The 16,504-nt window shown below is 35.8% G+C and overlaps 1 protein-coding gene across 1 annotated transcript in view; it reads right to left on the bottom strand.

Annotated features, from left to right (window-relative positions):
- Positions 1-16,504, bottom strand: part of DPYD (dihydropyrimidine dehydrogenase) — a 1,113,082-nt gene that overhangs the window by 268,959 nt on the left and 827,619 nt on the right. Inside the window, exons 17-18 of the mRNA XM_036769110.1 lie at positions 14,136-14,256; positions 12,437-12,556 (exon numbers count right to left, since the gene is read on the bottom strand). Of these exons, the coding sequence (XP_036625005.1) occupies positions 12,437-12,556; positions 14,136-14,256 (241 nt within the window). The remainder of the gene's footprint in view (positions 1-12,436; positions 12,557-14,135; positions 14,257-16,504) is intronic.

Here is a 16,504-nt window from a genome sequence, read left to right as displayed (position 1 = left end):
ACATTTTTAATAACATTAAGAAAATATCAGATATATCCTTTCATTGTCTTTGAACTTCTTGTAAGTAATGGATAAAGCGACAGGCTGAGGGGTGGGCATTTGCTAGGTTTGTTGTTGTTGAGATCATCTGAAACTTATTTAGAATAAGTCCTTTACTTTTGATCAGATTTGAAATGTGTATCTGTAGCTCTTTGATTTGATGTTATATGAAGAGTAAATATACAAACATCTCCCTCAATACCAGAGGGGATTCTTTGAATTTGTTTGATATAATTCACTTGTAAATCCATCTGGCTTCTTGGGAAGTTTCTTCTTCTGAAACGAGGTTATTTAAATTCTCTATTTCTCATTTTGTTAATTTTGGTATTTTGTGGTTTTTGTAAATATTCGTTAATTTCACTTAGGCTGTCAATTTTATTGACATGTAGTTGGGCAAAATATTTTCTAATAATATCCTTTCTTCTTAATTTATGAATTATATTTTTTTCATTTTTGATACTCATAATTTTGTTTTCCTTTTTCTTCATCAAATTAGCTAACATTTTGTCTAATTTTTTATTTCCTATTTTATTTAATTAAATTTTTTGTTTCCAATTTTGTTACTTCCTCTATATGAAGATTTCTGGTTTTGTGTTTAATTGGGATTTTTAAAAAAAAATTGTTGATTTTCCAATATTTGTAGTTGGAATTCATTGATCTAGTCTCTTTTTAATAATAGTATTTAGAGAAGTATAAATTTAGAGAAATATAAAACTCCTCCTTTTATGATACTCTTGTCATATTGTTATCATTATCTTTAATGAAATTATCATTTCTATGATTTGTTCTTTGATCTAACAATTCTTTAGGATTAAATTATTTAGTTTCTAGTTTTTAATACTTTCCCAGGGCTTCTTTATTTAATATAGTTTTATTGGATTGTGATTAGTAAAGGATATATATTTATCATATGTATATACATATATATATAAAACATTATTGCTTTTCTGTGTGTAAAGTTTTTATATCCTATGATATAATCAACTTTTGTAAAGTAGCCAAGTACAGCTGAGAAATATGTATATACCTTTCTACTCCCAATTCAGGAACTGTTATGGGTCTGTCATGTCTGATTTTTGGAAAATTCTAATCTGGTCCTCTACCTCAGAACCATACTCTCCCATAATCAACAATGGCTAAGCTTAACTTAGTTCAGTTCCTGCATAGTATTGGTCCCATCAAATGTCTACCAGCAGGATTTTCTCTGGATGAGTGTTCGTCTCAGTTATCATTGAGCTGGAGTCCAGAAGGTCCTGAGAAAAGGTCACTCCTTGTTCCTCAGGGCAACAGTGCTGTGCTGGCTATAAACTCAAACTTTTGAACTCATGAGATTATAAGCTCTACTTCCTTCACCTTCCTTCACATGAGTAAAGAGGCTCCTGTGCTCTACAAAATCCACTGAAATAAAGAAGAATTGGCCATTGCTGGCAAGTCTTTTTGGATGCTTCCACAGATAATCAAAGAGTCTCTTCTTTACCGCATGGTTAACCAGTCAGAGAAATGTACAGAATGTCTGTACATGTTCCACAGTCTCTCCAAGGCATATCCATTTCACATCATCATGACTTCTCCAGAATCAAGAGTCTTACAAACATATTTCCACTTGGGGAAATGCCATTAGAGGCACTCTGTCTGTGACAGACCTCCATTATATTAGAAAAAGGAACTGAAAGGGAAGATGGGAATCCTGACCTATTTCAGGGGTTTAGGGGGAATAAGAGTGTGATACATAGTAAAAAGGGAAGGAGCAAAACCACTGAACGTTTGGCAGCTAAGCAAAAGATATAAAGCTTTCCCTAAGATGGAGGAAGTTGAGAAAGAAGGAGCTACTTGTCCTTGAAGGAATGATAATATAGATACACAGATGATATCAGGTGAAGACCATACTGATAGGCTCAGAAGAGGAAGAGAGATACAGCTAAGCTTGGTAGTTCCCTTCTAAGTGATGCTGAGGCTGTCGTCCTCTTAACAATAGAGAGGGCTTCTGTTTTCCTAGGGTATGGATCCGAACCTTATCTGAGAACCTCCCATACCTGCTGCAGGTTTCTGATGATTAATGTGGACTTAAATGATACTCAAAATGGAACTTTGAGAGTATTGCCAAAGATCACATAGTTTTAGACAAGAAACTGAGGAACTTCTTGCTAAAGGTGGTGTTTTCATCATAGTTGCACACAGAAGACAGGGATTCAGAAGAGAAAGAGAAAAGAAATTTGGTAAAGCTGAGATCTTGTCTGAGAATTATATTTGAATTTCTGGATCATTTAAAATACGGGAACAATAGACTCTTGGTTAGGAAGAAATCTGCCTAAAAAGGGCAATGAAGAATATCTTTGCCTAAGATCTTGCAAATCTCATCAAAAGGACTTTAAGCTGAAAAAGAGGAGAGGGAAGAAACTGCCTAGGTAAACTTTCTAAGATAGGTATAATAGATAGTAGCTACAATATAAATGGAAGAATAGCAGTAGATAAATTAGGAAATCTAAATGAGAAAAATGAAAGGAAGGAACCAACAGTAAAGCCCATGACCTCATATGTCTATGCACAAATGCACAAGGTATAGGCAACATGCAAGGTGAGTTGGAGATCAGAATTCAAGGAAGAAAACCGAATTTCAATGATTGGATATTCTCATGTTGGTTTAAAGTTGATAACCCTCATTCATTTTCAAAATACTACTGTCTCAATATTTCCAGATCATTTTTCTCTACCTCAGGGAAGCTTATTTGCATAAAAAATTAAACAGCATTTAAAAAATTTTGTAAAAAGGGGTTTCTCTTTGTGTTGTTCCTTTGAGATATAAGTGCAACAAAGGAGGAGCATTAAGATTTTTTTTTCTCAGCTTTCCTCATTAACTTTTACACTTTCAATAAAATGTTAGGGGTATAAAGGACTTTAGCATTTATGTAAGGGATTTTGTGCTTTCCAGCCTTTGTATTTTCCTTGGAATAAATAAATAAGACAGGTTTGAATCCAGCTTCTGAGAATTACTAGTTTTGTGACTATGGGTAAATCACTTAATAATGACAAGAATAGTTCCTTCATAGGGTAATAAATAGAAGTGTTATGAAGCTTGAATGGGATTATACAGGTAAAGTGTCTTGGCTTTACAAATTTTAAAGCAAATATAAATGCCAGCTATAATGATTATGTAGTTTAACTAATGTATTTTACAAGATTAAACAAAACAAAACTGAGGCTTAGAGAGGAAGTGACTTACCTAAAGTCACATAGCAAGTTCTTGATCTTCAGGGAAAATAAATAATTGAAAAGGTGTAACTTTCAAGACATTATTTGAATTGCAAGCAAAACTGTCATATTGGCATTGAAAAAAGGTCTCAACTTGACTCTCTCAGGATTCCTTTGCTTGGGAGCCATGATAGCAGAGAACCCTGGCACCCTGTTTTGGTGCAGCCTGAGGTGAAACGTTTACTTCTTTTTAACAGTCATCTATGAAAGTTTTATGAGTTTGTGGCTGTAAATTATAAAATTGTGATGCTTTTGTTGACTAAATGAGGATATGATTTTTTTCCCCTGTAAGTGAGTTTTCACTGGTTTGTATCTAACAGGTGTAAAAACACATAAGGACATAACATTTGTTTTGTAATAGAAACTTAAGCCTGTATAATTTTAAAGAATAATATACAGTGCTTTAATGGTAAGATGAAATATTCAAACAAAAGTTAAAAGCACCTTTAAAAAAACCCTCATCTCAAAACAAGCTATACATTAATATGAAAATTATTACTCAGAGGCTAATCCAGTAATATGACCTAAGTAGGGTTAGATTTATTCAAATTCAGACCTCTGGTGAATCTGTGGAGGTAGTTTGCATGAATGACATCGTTCGTATCTTACCAAGATTCCCTCAGCTAAAGAGCATCTTTAGATTTTCCATCATAGGACCCAAATCCTGGATAGCTGGTAACTTGCAACAACTATGAATTAAACAAGCAAATGTTTACTGAATGTCTGTTGTATTCCTAATTAATTTCAATCAACATTTGCACTGTTCCTTGTACATGCAAGGCATGTGCTAAGTGCTGAGAATACAAGATAAAGACGAAATGCTTCTTGCCCTCAAGAAGCTTCTCTTCTAAGGGTTCTTCCAAATCCCACATACCATAGCAATGTTCTATGTGAGACTTCAACAAGAGGAACTCCTCCTGAAGCTTACACACCACTGTTTGTTTGCCACAGAAGTAAGAGAAATATATGACGCAATCTTCATTTCAAGTGTTTATGATCCAGCTGGGGAGAGAATTGGTCATCTGAAAATAACAGTACAAGTGAGAGAAACTTTTTTCTCTTTTTTAACATAGCATATTTTGTTGATTGGGCAGTTAGGTGATACAGTGAATAGGGCGCTGGGCCCTATCAGGAGGAACTGAGTACAAATTTGGACTCAGACACTTAATAGCAGTGTGACTCTAGGCAAGTCACTTAACCTGTTTGCCTTAGGTTCCTCATCTATAAAATCAGCTGGAGAAGGAAATGGCAAACCACTCCAATATCTTTGCCAAGAAAACCCCAGATGGGGTCATGAAGAGTCAGACATGGCTGAAATGACTCAATAACAAAAAAATTATTTGTTGATTAAGTTTTTTTTATTGATTAAGATATCACTTGTTAAGGTAGAAAGAAAAAAAGCAGCTAAAGAAAAAAAATTGAAAGTCTGAAGTTTGTTGCTCTGTCAATGCACCAGTAAATTAGTTATTAAAAGTCACTTTATCTTGGTGGATTAGTCAGTGCAATGATTATCCTCTATGTTCACATATAGGAAAGGCAGTTTAAAATAGTATATAATAGAGTTAGTCTTGAAGCCAGGAAGACTTTAGGTTTAAGTCTTGATTCTGACACATACTGGCTTCATGACCTAAGGCAAGTCCCAACCTTCCAATGCTCTAGGATTGTCACACAGTAAGGCTATATGTTCTATAGTTGATCCCGGCCTGCACTGGCAGAGGGCATTTCCTCATCCTTCATATGCCATCAGATCATAGTGGTAGTCCCTCCCCTATAACTATTTTCATTTCTATCAATGAGCTTTTATCAGGTAGACTATGTTCCAGGCACTAGTGCCAAAGCTTTAAAATAAATGAACCAAAAAAATCCCCCCAAAATACCTTTTATAGTTGTGGATCTCACTTTACTCTTGTCGGCTCCATACACCTATTTCCTTTTCAAAGGAAGACTAGTATTCATAAATTATTCTCAATATCCATTACGAGTGAATTTTGTCTATCCAATTGTGTGTACTCGCTGTACTGAATGTCAATGGTGTGATATGATCTCTTTTATGAGGAAACCTAGGATTATATGTTCTATTTATTATGTTAGCCACAAATGAACTCTGACTTGGTTCCTACCATTTGGATTCAGATTAGATGTATAGGTGTACTAATATTTATTAGATAAAATATTTTTCTTTTATAAAGCCTTTGGCTTTATTTTGGAAATAATATACTTAATTATTTATACCCACATGATTAATGCTTGTAGCCTTTTATCATCTATGCTCAACTTCAATAGAAGGTGAGAGCACGTCGCAAGTGAAAATACAATATGTCCCCCCAATATCATCAGTGAACCCTGAAACAATAGAGCATTATGACTCCATAATGTCCAAAAATTGAAAGTTCATTTAATTCCTTATTATAAAAACGCACTCTGTATATCAGATGTTTGTGTCCAGGTACCTCCAGGATCACTGGAGACTAAGGAAAGCTAATGGCAATTTGATAGTGCTCTAAATGATGGGAATAAATACCCTGGGTTCCAAGTCAGAGGAATACTGGACATTTCTGTCTGAGGCTTTGGGGATTCGAGCCAACTAATGGATAAAGATGGTTAGGAATCTCATTCTAGTCATGCCCTCCTTTCCTAATTTCCCTTTTCACTGTTTTGTCTTCTTTGCCTGTTCCTTGGGGAGCTGAGTGATTGATAGCCTAATCCAATGACTGTATTACAGCTGCCTCAACTTGGACTCTTTTCCTTATCATTAGCAGTTAGCCTATGGTTAAATTCACAGCTCACTGCTTGGTACAGCCCCTGAGATTTCAGGGTCTGGCCTTTAGAAAATATTTAACATAAAACTGAAATCTTGACATACTGAGAACTCAGTTCTCTGCAAGGCTTCTTTAATTAATCCAATGTACTGTAGCATTGTTCTGTATGAGACTGTGACATGGTGAACTGTTTCTGAAGCTTACAGAGATGTGTAGTTCTAAATTAAACAGTCACTGACGTGTACCTACACTGATTTTTTTTTTTTAGTACAGGAGATATGCATGAATCTGAGAATATTTAAATTCAATCTCAGAGACACAATACTCTCTAGTTTTACTTTCATAATAGAACATTTTTGATTAATTTCAAGCTTGAAATCATCCTTTATGAAACGCGCACACACACACACACACACATACACACACAGGAAGGAGATTTAATAATTCATTATCACTGCTGCAAAGGTAAGAAGTCTCCTTAATGTGCTTGTCATAGTCTTTTGGTTAACAAAGACTAGCAAATATTTTCTTAGGAACTGACCAAGCCTCTATTATATCCACTCCTACCTCCAGCCCCTTCCAACCTTGTTTTGACTAAGGATCCAGTAAGTCTTTTAGCTTATTTAAGAAAAAAAGCCATTTGGTCCTATCATCTTATCTTCAGAATTATAGTTATATTAAAATAGCTATGGAAGGGATGTAGACCTTGATCTGTGCTTTCCACCTTTGCCCTAGCTCCAGTCAGTCGATGAGCTGTAAGCTTCTATGAATATGGCAGCTGAGTCCCAGATGAAAAATTATGCATCTCATAAACTGCTATTCTGCTGAAATGTCAAGCTATGGCAAGGCTGTACCTCAAACTCAGCACTTGGCATTTTCCTTCTGTCTGCTTTGTTGCCATGAAGCAAACATGAACAGTGAGGATTTGTGTAGGGCAGGTAGCAGGCGAGCTCGCTGTCAAAAATCTATTATTAGGGCTCTGATCTCCTGCACAGACCAATGACGGCCGTACACTGAGAAAATCAGGCAGCAGCAAAGACAATATAATAGAAAAGAGAATTCTTTGTGAATCTCTACATGAATATATTCAAATGAGCATTATTTAAATGAGAGGGTTTTTTTTTTTCCTAATGGCTGAGCTGCTCTCAACAGAACTGATAATTTATAATGGAAAATGGAATGCAGCATCTTGATTTGATAAATATCCTTTAGACTGTTGTGGTTGTTGGTTTTTTGTCCAAGTACAGCCTTTATACTGTTATGGCATTAATAATTATTATCAGTGAAACTTCTGAGATCGTTAGGTCTCCACAAATTTGAATAGAAGGCAGATCAAAGTTTTAGTTCATGGTGGTGCTCAGAAGTCAGTAGTCTGATAGAAAAGGGACTAGGCAGTGAAAATTCTGCCTTTTAGGATTTTTCTTTATGTTTTTGGTTTGTTAAATTTGATAGTTATTTTTATTTTCCATGTTAAAAGTGAAACTTCTATAGCTACTGATGGCAACACGTCTTAACTTGATAGGCTATAATTTAGATGAGCTTGGTAAACAGTATCTATGCTCTTATAATTATATAAAAGTCCATATGTGAAGTGTTTTGCAAAATTTAAAGCACTATATAAATGTTATTATTATCTTTTTTTCAAGACTCAGCTCAGATGCCAGTTGCTATAACACAAAGCTTTTCTTGACCTGCCAGTGTGTTGGTGTTTCTCTCCATGCCCTGCCTTCCACCATACTGTATGTTTAATTTGTACATATTTTTCATTTACTAATTTGTGTACCTATTATTGCTTCTCCGTAAAGTGTAAGCTCCTTGAAAGTAGGTTCTATTTTCATTATTTTGTCCTTGTGTTACTTACACACACTCTCTCTATGTGTATATAAATATGATATAATATATCCCATTAAGAGTTACTTAATAAAATAAAACTCTTTTGCATGTGGATTTTTTATATTCACATTTGATGTAAGAACTTCAGCATGATCCTTCAAACAGTCTTGTTTGTATGTATGAAACTATTTGTTATACAAATAAAATTCAACCACAACTCTTGATTTTCTAGGAGACAATATATTTTTTTCATTCTCAGTTTTAAAGAAATGATAATCATAAGATTATCAAGACGACAAGAAAGGTTGTGCTTTTTCATGTATTGTATATGAAATTGGTTGTACGACACTGAGCAAGCAAAGCTATCTTGCTATGCTCCTACGCATAGAGTTGGAAATTTACTCCTAAAGATTTGTTTAAATAGAACCCAAAACTTTGGGGGTGGGAAGAGGGTCAATGCTTAAATTCTTACTTTCATTCAAAACCACTGATTCGTTATTAAGGCTTCTTCACATTGTGTAATTTGTACATCTGTACTTACAATGATAAGCACAAGTTTGCAAAACTATTAACAAAGTGTCCACTTTATCCTTTCTTATATTTGTTTAAAAGGAAAAAAAAGTCATCATAAGGAATGGTGGAACAGTTAACAGAACTCACAGAACAGACCAAAGGGAGGAAATGATATATTGTGGACAATTTTCTAGATGTTGTTCAGTTGTTTCGGTTGTGTCTGATTCTTTGTGGTCCCATTTGGGTTTTCTTGGCAAGAATACTGGAGTGGTTTGTCATTTCTTCCTCCAGCTCATTTGAGGAAACTGAGGCAAACTGAGGTTAAGTGACCTGTCCAGGGTCATAAAGCTCCTAAGTGTCTGAAGCCAGATTTGAACTCAGGAAGATGAGTCTTCTTCATTCCAGGCCTAACTCTCTATCTGCTGCACCACCTAGCTGAAAATTAGACAACTTTCCATTCACCTGTTATTTATTTATAGACTATAACAGCTCTGTTTTGAATAAGCTATTATTCATATGAGTAAATGTAATAGTTATTTTTTAGCTCTTTTATATAAAGGATTTCTGTATGTGTACTACATGATAAATAAAGGTCCCAGAAGTTCAAACACATTGTTCTTTCATCCTAGACAATTTCCCGTCCCAGAAATAGTAGTAACAACAAGTTGGCAGTTTTATCATTAAATAAAAATGGATATCGTTGAAATCATTTACTTTATCAGACAGTATCTTCAAACAGTGTCCAAATGTGAAAACCACAAGAAGAAAAATAATGACACTTTTCATGAAATTCAACAAATCAGCCTCAAATAGAACAGTTAGTCATTCTCAAAGTTTTCAAGACAGAATGAGCCATTGAAAAATGTTTTTCTCCTCTCATTAAATAGATTTGTTCAAAATTACCTTACTTCAAATGCCTTCTCTTCATGGATTCATTCCATTACTATTTTCCTGATGTGGTCATAAAACTCCTTCAGATGAATCAGATTCAAGAAAGCAGTTTCTTTAATTGATGCCTGGAAGAGGAGGATACTTAACACTCCAGCTTTTTGTGTGGATCTGTGATTTCATGGAGGTGGGGAACTCTTGGTGAGAAGCCTATCTCCCTGGGTTCAGATCAGTGACTTATCAGCAATTTATGGTCCAAGGGTGTTGCCCAGGGGCTCTGAGAGTTGGAAGTGACTTACCCAGGGGAACAAAGCTAGTATATGCCAGGAGATGAACTTTAAATTGCACCTTCTGACTGACAGACTGACTCCTAATCATTATTAAGTGTATCTAATAAGATTTTTGCTGCTTGATGTGAAGTCTTCATCCTTTTAAGGAAATTATGATTTCTTGGTGGTGTATTGTGACATTAAAACAAGACAAAACAACAACAAAAAAACCCTCTTTGTTCTTTTGAAAGGCTAAACAGAATGGGGAACTTACGTCTTTGAGGCCACATGTGGCCCTCTAAGTCCTTGGGTATACAGTCTTTTGACTGAGTCCAAGTTTTACAGAATAAATCCTTTTATTAAGGGATTTGTTCTGGGAAGTTTGGATTCAGTTGAAAGGCCACACTTGAGGACCTAGAGAGCCACAATGTGGCCTTGAGGCTACAGGTTCCCCACCCCTGGCTGCTACCACAGTATGTTTTGACTAGATGTCTAACTGATCAACAAAGAGCTCAGGAATCTACTAGAGAAAACAATTCTTCCCCAGTAAGGGAAAGCATAGGTGTATAACCACCAGAAATTGAGCTGTACTTCGCTTTCAGGCAGCTCTTCTAGGACTCAACTACAAATTCTAATTCTCAAGGGAACTCTTAGAAAGACATTAGCACTATGCTTTGGTAAATTTTGTAAATCTTGTAAAGATAAACTGACCTATTTCGTACGATTTTCTCCTTGGAGGTAGCATTTTGAGTCTTGACAGCCATGTTCCACGTTATCAAGAAAGATACTTAGTTACCTCTCCTAAAATTTGAACATCCTCATTAGCTAATATTTATTTAGCACAAGTGTGTTTGGCTTTGTTTTGTTACTGCTAATACTATAGATACTCAATTATAGAACTGATTTTTGCCCCCCCCACATATATGTGTGTGTATATATATGTACATATACATATATATACACACACATATATGCATATGTATATATGCATATACATATATACACACACACATATGTTACCCCTGCCTGAACTGCTTTTCAGATTACATTACCTTTAAATCAAAGTAGGCTTTTTTTTCATTCAATGGGAGAAACTCTATTTTGTTGTTATAGTGCAGGCCTTTTAAAAAAAAAAACCAGAGGATGTTAAACACGAGGGGACTTTTCATGGGCCCTATTTGAAATGAGTGACAAACCTTCAAATATCATGGTGATTTTGTTTTGGTTTTGGTTGGTTTTTATTTTGTTTTTTAAATAAATGTACCACACAGACTTAAATCCACTACAGCCTGAGTGAATATTTATATCAGAATTTACAAACCTGAGAAATAGAAGATTTTATGGAAATACTAACTAGCCCTCAGGTGTAGCTGGTTTGTTTTCAGGTGTTGCTGTGATTTCCAATGTTTGTATGCGTGTGTAGGTAGATTTAAAAATGGTGACACAAAAGACTTTCCCTAATGCTATAATTCTGTAGTTTTATTAGACTGAGTTACAGCATGGAGAATATTCAGAAATTGCGGTATAAATGAGAAAGCGTGAATGGTACTACTTATATAAAATACTACCGCAATAGTTGTTTTATTAATTTTTAATGTTCAGCACCCTCTGTGACCTCCTTTATTCTTTTGCTGTCAACATGGCAGGCTGGAAAAATTGAAATGGGCTGACAGAAAACATAGTGCACATTAGAGCCCAACCCAAACTGTCTCTTACGTGCGTGTGCACGCACCCCTGAGCACATACATGCACACACACACACACAAACACATGCACACAAACACACCATCCACCTTTGTTATTCTAACAATACAATTTAAGACTTTGGTGTATAGTCACCATAATTTAAGGTTGCTGCTACGGACCAAGCAGGTGCCCTTTTCTAGCTTCATCCTATCCTGCGCTGTTGGTCCAAACAGTATCCAATTAGAGCCATAATGGGACTCTTTCACCAGGGTTCCTAGACACACCTTCTGCTCTCTAAACATAATACCACAGCATGGACTGAAGCTTTATTTTGGTCTCTCCAGTCTCGTCCATATGCACGTTTTGGTTTGATTCAGCACTGTTTTTCTTGAACAGTGGGACACTATTATGTTATGTATATTTACCACTGTCTCTATCACCAAGGAGACTAATCCCCATACCAGTACAGTCAAGAACCTCACAGCATTGTCTCAGCAAGACCTAGTTCATGTTGTCACAGCAACAGAGTGCGCCGGGTCAATGAATTAATACATTAGTGAGTGCAGACACTGAACGAGATCGTGGGCTTCAAACTTTTTTTATTATCGCTGTTGCTGTGCTTATTACCTCTACTACTATTATTATTAGATTTTAATATGGGCACTAGAAGATAAAAAACACATGAAGGTGCAAGGATTGGATCACAAAAGATCTTGTTCTCTGGATCTAGCAAGGGAATTTTTAAAGTGGTTTGTTTTGGATGAAGTTAGGGCAGACTATGTTTGAAGAGAGCAGTCTTCAAACATGAGAGGAAGAAAAAAGTAGTTTGGTCTTTCTAATAGACACCGTAATCTGGATACTTCCCCCGACATTATCCTTTCATTAGCCTCTGTCTAGTATGGAATGTGACTGTTGGGATGACGAGAAATTATAGGAAAAAGCAGAGGCCATAGAAAAGCAGAATTTCCCAATCTTCCAGTGAGTCCTATCCTGGTGTTCTGTTATCCTGTTCTAACATAAAGGAAAGAGCATCAGGAAAGTTTTCACACTCAGTTCTGTTCCATCTGTCATGACTGTGAGGAACCTCAACTGGTAGAGAATTTTAAGAGCTGAGTATTAAGGAAGACAAGCTATTCTGGTCTACTATGAGATTACCGAAGGCCTCAGGATGCACAACACAATGCGAAGGGCAAAACCTACCAGACACGCTACCATATGTGGTCCTCTTCCCTACACCAATCGCAGGCCAGGGTGTGCCGTCTGCTCTGAGTTCTATCAGGCCCAAGACAGTGTTGGTGGCGGTAACACCATCTGCACCACCTGTATGTAAAAAGAAGTCAACATTCACTTGGAGTTATGGTGACAAGACTAATTGAAATCTTTTCTAGCCCACAAGCATAGAAATGGGCATGGAAACAGTGCACACTTCTGAGAACATTCACCGCCACTTCCTTCCCATCTACTTCCATCCAACATTCATTCGGTAAACAATTATTAAATGCCTACTCAGTGTAGAGCACGAGTATAGGTATTGGGAAAGATGAAAAGCACACTCCTTGACTTTATGGAGTGTGTAGTCTGGAAAGAGAATAATGAAAATCGGTGGGGATAATGTAGACAGAGAACTTTGTAAACTTTAAAACTCTATAAATGCACATTGTTATCACACCTTCATTCAACAAGCATTTATTAAGCATGCACTGTGTGCCAGGCACTGTGCTAGCCTATGAGGATGAAAAAACAAAGAATGAAATAATCGCTACTCCACCTCCCCATTTACAGATAAGGAAACTGAGGTTCGGGGAGTCATATAGCTAGTAAGTTCTGAGGAAGGGTTTGACTCTAATTCCAGCAGTCTCCCCACTAATGGCACACTGCTGTTCTAAATAAAATGGAAATGGGTATTATCTTCAGCATTACACAGGAAAGGCTTTAAAGGTGGATAAAATGAAGTGCTATGTGAGATCTAAGAGATAAAGTCCTTGTAGACAGGGGACATCAGGAAACATTTTGAGGAGGAGGTGCCATTTAAATTGGGCTTTAAAGGGTAGATAGGGATTCAGAAGTCAAAGGACAGTGACAGTGGAGGAGAATCTTCCCAGAAGAAAGAATAGCATTTGGGATTTTATTCTTGAGATTGTAACTTAAAATATGGTAGAGAAGACTTTTTAATGGCCTTGTACTGATTCTACCATACAGGTCTACAAGAAGTAGGCATTTTTTTTTGCACAAATGCTTTTTAAAAACTGGATCCTATACTTAGGATTTCAGAAAACAATTTCTTGGATAAGATATAAACTCAAAAATTCCTTAAGTCATTCATCCATTCATTTATTATTTCTTCAGCAAATGTCTATTAAGTTCCAGCAATGGGTAGGGTGTTGTGAAAACCAAGTGGGCCCCATTTTGAGGCTAGTGTGGACTTTTGACATTTTCTGAGATTTGGGAATGTTATTTAGATTTGTGGCTGTTACAGGTGCTGGATCTTTGGCTTTGAGGGTTTGAATGCTATTGCTGAAACCGTGAGTTTATTATATACTTCTGTACATTTGAAACTGGAATTTATTTTCAAGCAGGACAGATGGTGACAGGAATCTTTATTCCCAGACCCAAATAGAGGTGCATTTACTAGTTGTTCCGTCCTTTTCTAATCAAATAAAGTACCAGTCCTAAGTTTTTGTGAGATCTATTTTTCATTTTAAGATCTGTCTCAAAGTACAGATAAACTCCTAATGAATCATGTCCTTTGAGTTTATTAAAAACAAGATAAAAGTTCTGAAAATATCTGATGACTGGATCTGCACACATTAGTTTTGAAATTGTTTTAGTGTAATTAACATGGAAGTTTGTTTAAGACATATCTGGGTAACAAGACAAGGGAGATAGGCTTGTTTCTTACCTTCCTGGGCAGCTCTTGCAATGCTTACGATGTCAGTGATATTTGGGGTCAGTTTGGCAAAGAAAGGAATCCGAACAGCCTGTCTAATCCAACGACAGATGTTCCGCACTATATCTGGATCCTGTTCAAATAGGTCAGATAAGAAAAGTACATAATTAAAATACAGTGATCGAAAAGGGGGATCAGAACAACAGGAGCACTGGGAAAGTCTAAGGCAAATCCAACTTTACAATACACTATACCCTGTATTTTTTCCTGAAATCCTTCTTCAGAATTGCACCTAAACTCATTAGTTAATGAAGGTTAACACACTTAAATTGAACTGCAAATTCACCACCTAAAGGAAATTGTGAAAACAAAATTACAAACTCAAGAAAGATAGAAGTTCTAACTTCCATTTGGCCAATCCCAGGAACAAAAGCCTATCTTTAGGTATTAGAAATTTCGGAATCTATTGTGGAATTTTCCAACAATGCATTAGTGAAAGCATTAGTGAAAATCCTTTAAAATAGTATTTGCCCCTAGATGAAATATCAGAAGAAGAAATTCCGTTAGGACTTTTTCTTCCTTTTTAGTCACATTAAGATGAATTTCAAATAAAAGACATAAATGACTATATAATCAAGATAAGCAAATTCTTCCCTACTTTGCAATGTGAAATAATCTAGTCGTGGGAGATACATGAGCTGAGCAGCACCTCAAGCTTATTTTTTAAAATGTCACTGTGATCATGGCGGCATTTTTCAACACTCACCTCCTTGAAAGAATTGATCGAGATGACAAAAATGAAATGAAATATCAAATGCATGTTTTTAAAAGCTATGGATAGACATTTTCATGCTTCTGTTTCCTGTGATTTTTTTCAGGCTTTTACTTCCCTCATGGGATAAGTATCATTTAGAGGGCAATCAGCTATCCTTGCCATTGAAAACAACTTAGCTGCAGTCATGTTCTTTGATTTCAACACACACAATAGTTCTTTTTTTCATTACTTTTAGTTCAAAATGTATTCTGACAGCTACTGATAATGCACTTTGATAAATTACCTTAAAATATGCAATAGCGATTCATTATTGAACTTAGCAACCAATATTATCTTAGCAAGTTAAAATGTTTTCTGAATAAGAACTCCAGAATATATATGTGAAAGCGTGTGTATGTGTGCATGTGTGTGTATGCATCCTATAAAGTAGAAGGAAAGTGTATCATTTATGATTAATATTTTTCTTACTAGAAAAGTTGCTCTTCATATCTTTATTTTTCAGGTTATTTTAAGTCCAGAACTTGATATTACAGCCTTTTTTTAAAAGGTCTTTTTGCTTAAAGTTAACAGTCTCTGATCTATTATCATGAATGACTCACAGTTGTGCCAATATGCACAGAGCTGCAGCAATGATGTAAAGTTCTATGGATTGCAATCTTCTCAGTTTAGCAATGCTTAAAATTGTAACGGGAAATCTTTGGCTAGGCTTGTTCCCTTTTCAGAACAGTAATTTCTTCATTAAACATAAATATTAAAAAGCACTATATGGAATGGCTCTAACAGGGCATACTGTGCATTATGAATAGTAAAATCCTGAGACTTAGCTGTACAAATTCTAACTCATAAAAATGGAGATCTGCCCCTGCCCATGCAATGTTCATGAAATATTTATAACTGCTGCATCGGCATTATGAAGGCAGTTGCATCTTTGTGACTTTCATTTTTTTTTAGTTATGAATTTCCATGGGACTTAGCCTAGAAATGACAGCAACCCTAGAAGATATGAATTGCATGTCCTTTGTGAAAGCTCTCTTTAAGAAAGACTTTGACAATAATTTAAAGATCGCTTGCATTGTATAATACATGGAAGGTGGCCTGATAAGAATTACCATAACAAAGTAAAAATATTCTTTAGCTCCAATAGAGTAAGTGCTAATCATCTGGTAGGCTTGCAAGTGGCTCTCCATATTATGGATCCTGGTGTATTTTTAATTTCCTTTAGACAATGGTCAGATCTATTGTAGTCCTTTCTAAAGAACAGTTCCTTTTGCTCAGTAGTGCACATTTGGAGAAGTGTTCCAAGTTTTCTTTCCCTGATCCTTTGGTTTTCATCATTTACCTGATTCTTCTATTTATAGGTACTATAATTTTATCTTCCCTCCTGGTACAATGGGAAAGTTGACAGTGTTCAGGTTTGTTCTCTTTTTGATAGTCTGCCAAGTCAGCTGCTGACTAATCGTCATGCCTAGCTGAAATACAAATTTGAATACCCCAGAACTTAAAGAAATTACCGCTGACAAAATGAAATCTGTGGAAATTGATGGCAATTCTCTCAATGTACTAAAGGGGTGTGTGTGTGTGTGTGTGTGTGTGTGTGTGTGTGTTG

This window comes from Trichosurus vulpecula, chromosome 7 (assembly GCF_011100635.1).
Source record: "Trichosurus vulpecula isolate mTriVul1 chromosome 7, mTriVul1.pri, whole genome shotgun sequence".
Classification (NCBI taxonomy): Eukaryota; Metazoa; Chordata; class Mammalia; order Diprotodontia; family Phalangeridae; genus Trichosurus; species Trichosurus vulpecula.
The sequence above is the reverse complement of the archived record's forward strand: the minus strand, read 5'-3'. Positions and strand labels throughout refer to the sequence as shown.